At 41.5% G+C, this 7,972-nt stretch overlaps 1 protein-coding gene across 1 annotated transcript; it reads left to right on the top strand.

Moving 5' to 3' along the window:
- The first annotated feature begins 1,033 nt into the window (after window positions 1-1,033).
- Window positions 1,034-7,740, top strand: aoc1 (amine oxidase copper containing 1). Its single transcript, XM_068709571.1, has 5 exons — window positions 1,034-1,141; window positions 2,991-4,529; window positions 5,443-5,731; window positions 6,035-6,164; window positions 6,752-7,740. The coding sequence occupies exons 2-5, from the start codon at window positions 2,993-2,995 to the stop codon at window positions 7,019-7,021; spliced, it is 2,226 nt and encodes a 741-aa protein (XP_068565672.1). The 5' UTR covers window positions 1,034-1,141; window positions 2,991-2,992; the 3' UTR covers window positions 7,022-7,740.
- Window positions 7,741-7,972: the final 232 nt, after the last annotated feature.

Genomic DNA, 7,972 nt, shown 5'->3' with positions numbered 1-7,972 from the left:
CCTATGCTAGGGGATAATGATGACCTTAACTAAAATCGTTATGAAATATTATTGACTTATGTTCTCACTTCTAGCAGGTAATATATACTATTGTAGTGATCTAATGTAATGATCAAGGGGAGGATTGTAATGGTCATCTTTTACGTAGAACGGTCACCTTTAGTTTTCGGTCTCGACGTTGGAACAACCAGAAAGGCCCCACCTGAGGATCTGAGGCTGCGAGCTGGCTCCAGGGGGTCAACATTTCTTCTGGTAATAGTAGGCCATTACACAAACCGGCAGACTGATGAACTTATGGACACATACCCCACACATCATAGCTACGGTAGCTTGCTATGTGGGTATAGATTTGTAGGCGTGTCCAAAGGTAATTTATAGACACATTTTGTCAAATCACACCCACTGGTTCTAATAGTTATGAAATGCAATCATTTTGAGCCTTTGGTATGATAGTTTAACATTTCCCATCTGGCAGCACTGAGAGGAGTGTGGATGGAGACAGAGAGGCAGATTAGAGGAGCAGGTTACTATTGATCATACATTCAGACCACAATAAACAAGATTTAGAGGCTCCAGCTTTGAAAGAGGTACAGTGGTGCTTTGAGCGAATGCTGACATCAGCATTTCAGCAAATTCAGTTTTAAAAATCCAAATGCAAACGCAGGCCTTTTTGAGTGTGAGGACTGGGTTTTAAGAGGAAGTATTACAAAATTGGAAGTGAAATCAATGAGTCATGCAATTTATTTTCTGTTTTAATCTACTTCCATTTCATGTTATCTTCTGCTTGATATTGCTTTCTTAAAATCATACTTATACATCTTTTCTTTATCTTTACTTTTCTTCTTTATCTTTACTTTTATTCATGGCTTTCATGTCTTGTGTAAAGCACTTTGAATTGCCTCATTGTTAAAAGGTGCTATACAAATAGCCCTGCCTGGCCTTATGTTCCTGTTATTTCATCATGTTTACAACCCACCGACCAATCAGCTTCCATCACTGTAAAGTAGGGGGTTAAATATAAACCGCAGTCCATTGACTCCTGTTTCCCTAAGGAAGTTTTCTTTGATTGTTGAACTAGCCTTACTGGACTGATCAACCTTGTTTTACAAATTGCTTGAAGCAGCTAGGGGGACAAGTACAGGTACAGTACCTTGGTGGTCTTTTTATTTTTTTCCTGGTTTAGAAGTGCAAGTGTTTCTCAAAGAAGCGTGGGACGACTCTAAAGTTAGCACATCATGTATCATACCATCTAAATATACAGCAGGGAATCCAACCTTTCGAAGACCACATGGACTTGCAAAAAATAACTTGTGAGCATTTGTAATCTGTTGAGTTACAATAGATTATTCATTAGTCATACAATGTGGAGTCATACAATATGGTTGTACTCTACTCTACTCTACTGTTACAGTTATTATTGCATGCCTAAAAATGTTTTATTTTCCGGTTACTCGGAGTAACGATTGTCTTTATCCATTCTTAGGAGTACAATGCAGTTATTAAAGAATAACTGCAAGATTTAAAGAAAGCTTTCATTGGGCTGTATTTCCACATTGCATTGTTATCTAACTGGGAATGTTGGTCTTGGCAGCATAAGGCTTTTTATAAAAAGAAGTAAAACTATTATGCAGTAAAACTTCTGCATTCAATTTTATATCAAAGTGAAGGAGATACTATCAGCACAATGTACTTAAATTTACTTAAATCTGGTCACAGTGGAGCTTTCAATTTTAATGTGATGCAATAATATTTCTCTGTCAGGTAAATGTAGTACTGCAGTGACTATATTATATGCATTAAATATTTCAGTTTTTGCCTTTATTCCAAAAAATACAATATCCATTCAGAATAAGGTTTTATTCAGAACATACAAAATAAGATGTTTACATGAGCCATATCAATTTTGGAATATTGTCACATTCGAAATAAATGTGGAATATTAGTGTGCCTGTAAACGTAGTCAATGTTTTTCTCCTCCTCCTAGCACTGTATACTAGTTACTAGTATACAGTTCAGTTGCATATTTTAAAGTGCTTTGTGGGCCTTTTGTAAGTTATTTCAGGGTAGAATAAGTTAGTATAGTAACATAAACAATATTTGTTCATATCTAAACATGATTATAAATCTGTAGCTGTTTGGGGCCCTTTTAGTTTTAGCCCCAGGCCCAGGTTGCCCATCGAATGGTAAAGTCTGCCCCTGGGGTTTCCTTAACCGGAGTCTATTCTACTGTTTCTGACTTTGAGAAGCCGTGACTTGGGTTTGTGACTCTATTGTGTCATGGCAGGTGTATTGCTGAGAACCCAAGAAAGTGCAGTGTAGAGTGTGAAGTTGTTTGCAGCTAAACCACAGGCCAAGCATTCGGCCCGTTCATGTCCATGCATGTTTACAAAGGGCACTGCACTACAAATACAAAAATGCTTTTGTATGCATGTTATAAAATCAAATCGGTTCTGCAGAATGTGACAAATTGCATTTAGAACTTGATGGGAATTTCTAAACTGAATGCAGTTTATTTCGTAAGTGTGCAGCACAAACTGGAACAGCAGGAAGATGAACAGAGAGCGGAGAGAAGGGCAATGGTCAACACTGTCCTCTCTGCTCTTTGTGTCTTATAGCAGAGGCTGAAACATACTGTTTGTGTCCCTATGGAGAAGAAGACGAGAGACTGATATCATAAAAGCAAATAGAGCAAGAATTGTTTATCCAGCTGGGAAGAGAAGAAAGATGAGCCAAGTGTTTCCTTGGAATTCTGCGGGAGAGAGATGACTCTAGCTAGCGTTAAATTATTTAGGCTGTAAAATAGTTTGGGTAGAAAAGAGTCAGAATGAAATTTGACTAATTAGAAACAGAGTTCTTCTTTCTGAATCTACCTAATTCTAAAAGATTGATTACAAGATTTTATGCCTTTTCAAGGATGAACAATGATGCATGTCTTCATTAAAAATATCCATTTAATAAATGCTGGATAATCTTTTCTCATTATATTACAGCCATGAGACTTCTCTGTCTACTGCTGCTGGTCTGCTTGGCAAGTTGTAGTGGTTCCAGATCGAGAGACTGGGCTCATCATGGTGCCCCCATGTTTGCCGACCTCACAGTACGCGAGATGAAAGCTGTCCGGGCCTACCTGCATGGTATCCCGGAGCTGGAGCTCACCGATGCTCGTAGCAAGACCTTGATGAAGAACAGCATCCTTCTGATGGAACTCCATCTGCCGAAGAAGCATGAAGCCCTGAGAGTTCTGGACCGGGGACAGTCCAAACCCCCACGTCAAGCCCGTGTGATCATCCAGCTGGGGAACCAGACCAATCCCAACATCACTGAGTACATTGTCAGTCCTCTGCCATCCCCAAACTCCCATGAAGTCAAGACGTTCAAGGGGGGTAGGCCTATCCGCTTTGAGTCAAGGCCTATGACCATTGTAGAGTATGACCATTTAAATAACATCCTCGAGAAGATCACAACCAAAGCTCACAAGCTTCTATTTGAGACCACGGGAGGGTTTTCTTTCACTAACTGCTCTGACCGCTGCCTGACATTCTCAGACATAGCCCCCCGTGGACTGGGTCCAGGTGAGAGGACAACCTGGATCATGTTGCAGAAGTTTGTGGAGGGTTTTTTCATCCACCCAGTTGGATTTGAGGTAATGATCAATCACCGGGACCTGGATCCAGAAAAGTGGACTGTCGAGAAGGTCTGGTACAACAGCATGTACTTTGACAGTGTTGAGGATCTGGTAGAAAAGTATGAATCAGGAGGTGTGGAGAAGGTCAGACTGCCCGATCATGATGATGAGGACCTCTACTCCACTTACATCCCGCGGGGTGAAAGCAGAACACCCACTAATATCCATGGGCCAAAGCTCGTTGAGCCTCAGGGGCATCGCTATCATGTTGACCGCAACTTTGTCGAATATGCTGGATGGTCTTTCGCCTACCGAGTCCGCTCATCAGCTGGGCTTCAAGTCTTTGACCTCCGTTTTAATGGAGAGAGGATCGCCTATGAGATCAGCCTCCAAGAAGCTATTGCCTTCTATTCTGGTGATACTCCCGCTGCCATGCAAACAAAGTACATCGACGCTGGCTGGGCAATGGGAAGCTCATCCTTTGAGCTGGCGCCTGGAATCGACTGTCCAGAAATTTCCACCTTTGTTGACCTTTACCACTACTTTGACACGGACAAACCCGTGCTCCACAAAAATGCTCTCTGCATTTTTGAGATGACCACTGCTATGCCTTTGAGAAGGCATTTCAACTCCAACTTCAAAGGAGGATACAACTTCTACGGGGGGCTGGAAAACACTGTGCTGGTGCTGCGGACAACCTCGACGGTTTACAACTATGATTACATCTGGGACTTCGTCTTCTACTTGAATGGGGTGGTGGAGGTAAAGGTCAGCGCTACCGGATACATCCATGCCACTTTTTTTACACCTAACGGACTTCACTATGGTACCAAGGTGTACAACTATGTGCTGGGAAACCTGCACACACACCTCATCCACTATAAAGTGGACCTGGATATTGCTGGTGAGTATTATGGTACAATTATCTAGTTTTCAACATCTGTTTTAAAGCAGTAATTCTTTATTGATCAGTGAAAATCCCAGCCCAGAAATCCTATGAATTGCGGCCATATTGGATGATTCTGATCAATTTATGTCCAGCATGCCTTCTATGTATATAATGTGTCAGACTTACGTAGGAGGCCGGAGTTCACATCCTGTACTGCCCAATTAACATTTACTTTAAATATGAACCATAACCACATTCTCTCTCCAATTGTTTTATTTACCCAACCCTAACATACCGTAACCATGATTTATGTGCAATAACCACAATCCTTTTCCATATCATAGTTGCCATGTGCAGATATTGTGGAAAGTGAGAACTTTATAAATGTTGACACTGATCATACATCATTTTTTTAAACGTAATCCGCCATTTTGTAGAATCTGCTAATATTGATGTTGTTGTTTGGCAACGGGATTGGGAAAACCCATCACACAAACTCTGGACATGAGATGCATGGATGAACGAGTTACAACTAAGTGTACCTCCCACTGTGTGTGGTCTTTACTGCCTTTACACCAACGGTAATACATACATAAACCCTGAAGGCTGTGAAATGAGGTGAAAGAAAGAGCAGACTGAAACTTCGTCTTTTATTGGTGCCAGTCTAGATAAAATAGTTTTCTGGACATTACCCTGTGATAAAGGAGACAGTCATGGCCTAGCCTATCAAGTCTGTGTGGCTTTTCTCTTGAAATGAGTGATTGTGCTATCTGTGATCAGGGCTGTATGCCATACATAAGTCAATCATTTAATTTATGAAGGAAGACCTCTGATGCAAAAGCAAATGTGCTGTATAGTCTCCTAACAGACTGCTTATACCTTGACATCTACCTTCTCCCGCTAAATCTTTGCCTTCACTGTGACTCAGGTCGAAAGAACAGCTTTGAGACGTTGGATCTGAAGTATGTTAACTTCACAAATCCCTGGAGCCCGAAGAATTTCGTCGTCCAGTCCAAACTCCACCGGACAGAGCACAAGACCGAGCGATCTGCCACTTTCTCTTTTGGCAAGAAGTTCCCCCGCTATGTGCACTTTTACAACCCCAATGAGAAAAACAAATGGGGAGACCAGAAGGGATACCGTATTCAGTTTAACTCACATGCCGACAGTGTCCTTCCAAGAGGCTGTAGAGAGGAAAAAGGCATCAGTTGGGCAAGGTAATCAAATATTTAATCTGATGTTGCTAGAAAAAACATATATGATGTAGGGTACAATATTATATTATGATGTCATCCTCTTAAACACATTTCCCTCAAGTTCAGTCATGTTCGGTATGTTTGACCACATTGGAATCTACAGTAGAATTTAGCTTCTGTGCATTTGAGGATGAATTTGAGGATTGAATATAATTGACAGACTGGCTGAGGTGTTGTTACTCTGTATGAATGCTTTGTCTGTCAGCTGTCAGCCTTATTATATAAAACTGATGGACTGATTGATGGGGAACTGTCCCTCCGCAGGTATCCTCTGGCTGTGACTCGTCATAGAGATAGTGAAGCCACCAGCAGCAGCATTTTCACCCAGAATGACCCCTGGGAACCAGTGGTGTCTTTTGAGGACTACATCAACAAAGAAGACATAGTCAACCAGGTACAGAAGTGGAGACCACAATGCACATGAAAGTCAGTACTTTTTGGATTAGATTAAAATCAATATTTTTTTTCTCACAAAAAATATTGCCAAAATATTGAACTATACCTTTACCATAAAAGGTGTTCTACTGAGAAATCCAACACACTCCATTTCAAATTGTTCCAAAGAAATCAAAAAATTCCAAACACAATGAACACTGGCAACAAGAGAACTTGTAAATCTGCAGAAAAGCTGAGTATGATCACTACGGTAACGGTAGTTGTTTTTTGAGATCTGGGGGGTTAGTAACGTTATTCTCTTTTTTACTGGTACAAGAAGTCACAATTCACTAATGGACAGCGTCCTTTGTGATGCTTCAAACGGACTCTTAGAAATGCGGTTTACATTTCGGGGGTGGAGGGTGTTTTCTGAGAAGTTACGTCATTGGTTTGAGTTTACTCATCCTGAAATAATCCGTTCATCATGGTGACTCACCAATGCTGACATTTTCTTCTGTTTGCACTTTTAAGTGGATAAAAACCACCTGTGCTGTGTCCTATTCTAAAAATAAAAATGTCATGTAATGTTTGCTCTGCTGTGTGCAGGACCTGGTAGCCTGGGTGACGGTGGGCTTCCTGCATGTGCCTCACACAGAAGACATCCCCAACACGGCAACGCCCGGCAATGCGGTGGGCTTCTTCCTCCGGCCATTCAACTTCTTTGACGAAGACCCTTCGGTGTCATCCAGAAGCACCGTCATCGTCCGGCCGGGACGGGACGGCAAGCCCAAGGTCCAGAGATGGACGCCCGAGGTCATAGGTCACTGTGTGACAGACAAGCCATTCTCTTACAATGGCACATATGCAGGAGTCTAAGGGGGGGTTCACAAAAAGTATTTTAGCTCAAATATCATCATTTCGGATTAATAGCAATCACTTAAAGTATATTCGGTCAGATTTAGTCAATGTGAATAGAAAATCCATGAAATAGAAAAACATTAAAATAAACAAGAACATTTAAAAGAAGGGAAAACTCTTAAGTCGGTCATAGTCATAACTAAAAATCTTTTTGTTAATGTTTAATTATTTAGCGTTCTTTGCATAATGCATTACATCATACACATTTCAAGCTAATCTCAGTGTTAATGTAGCACACACACAGGGGGGACGGGGAGGCGGTGTGGGTCACGGGGGGCCTTCAGGGCTGCTCTAATCCCATGTTGCGTCTCCATGGCTGAGGTTTAGCAGCAGCGAGCATCCAGGATGCAGGATGCTCTGTATCCGCCCTGCTTGTGGTAGACTGCAGCTCCCTCAGCATGCTCCTCTTGCCCCCACGGTGGGAATGTTTTCCATGGAAAGACAACAGGCCTTGCAGAGCAAACAGCCTGGTTCCGGATCCTTCCCTGCAAACAGTCCAGGATACCACCTGGCTGCCCCGTCGCCCCTGGAGATCTAGCTTTAACAACATACAATGTGACACAATGTCCAGAAAAATCTGAACATGATACTGCTTTGTCCCTCATGTACGCATTCCTGACATAGCAAAGCCGCAATCCAAAGATTTAATAAAACAAATAAACTTGTTTTCATCATAATGTGTCTTTTTGTTTTAAGCTTTTCTGTAATAAACAATGATTAATAAACACAGGTCTATGTTAGACACCAACCTAAACATAACTGTAAAAAAAGAGGTGGTGGATTTTGCAGAGGCAAAGTCGTTTTGTTTGCAGGGTAAATAATGAAGGTTTGTTAGGGGAAAGGGAATCCAGCCAGTCCAACCACTGTCATCAGTATTTTCACAATCTAAAAGAGACCTTTTTATAAATG

Source organism: Cebidichthys violaceus, unplaced genomic scaffold (assembly GCF_023349555.1).
Source record: "Cebidichthys violaceus isolate CVI_PGR_0920_01 unplaced genomic scaffold, fCebVio1.0.p SCAF_15, whole genome shotgun sequence".
Lineage (NCBI taxonomy): Eukaryota > Metazoa > Chordata > Actinopteri > Perciformes > Stichaeidae > Cebidichthys > Cebidichthys violaceus.
Note: the sequence above shows the minus strand (reverse complement) of the source record. Positions and strands in the feature narration are given on the sequence as shown.

Excerpts from the sequence above, each read along its gene's own strand:
- aoc1 (XM_068709571.1), top strand. The coding sequence starts at position 2,993 with ATGAGACTTCTCTGTCTACTGCTGCTGGTCTGCTTGGCAAGTTGTAGT. Across the intron at positions 5,732-6,034 it reads AAAGGCATCAGTTGGGCAAG|GTATCCTCTGGCTGTGACTC; the intron begins GTAATCAAATAT and ends GTCCCTCCGCAG. Across the intron at positions 6,165-6,751 it reads AAGAAGACATAGTCAACCAG|GACCTGGTAGCCTGGGTGAC; the intron begins GTACAGAAGTGG and ends TGCTGTGTGCAG.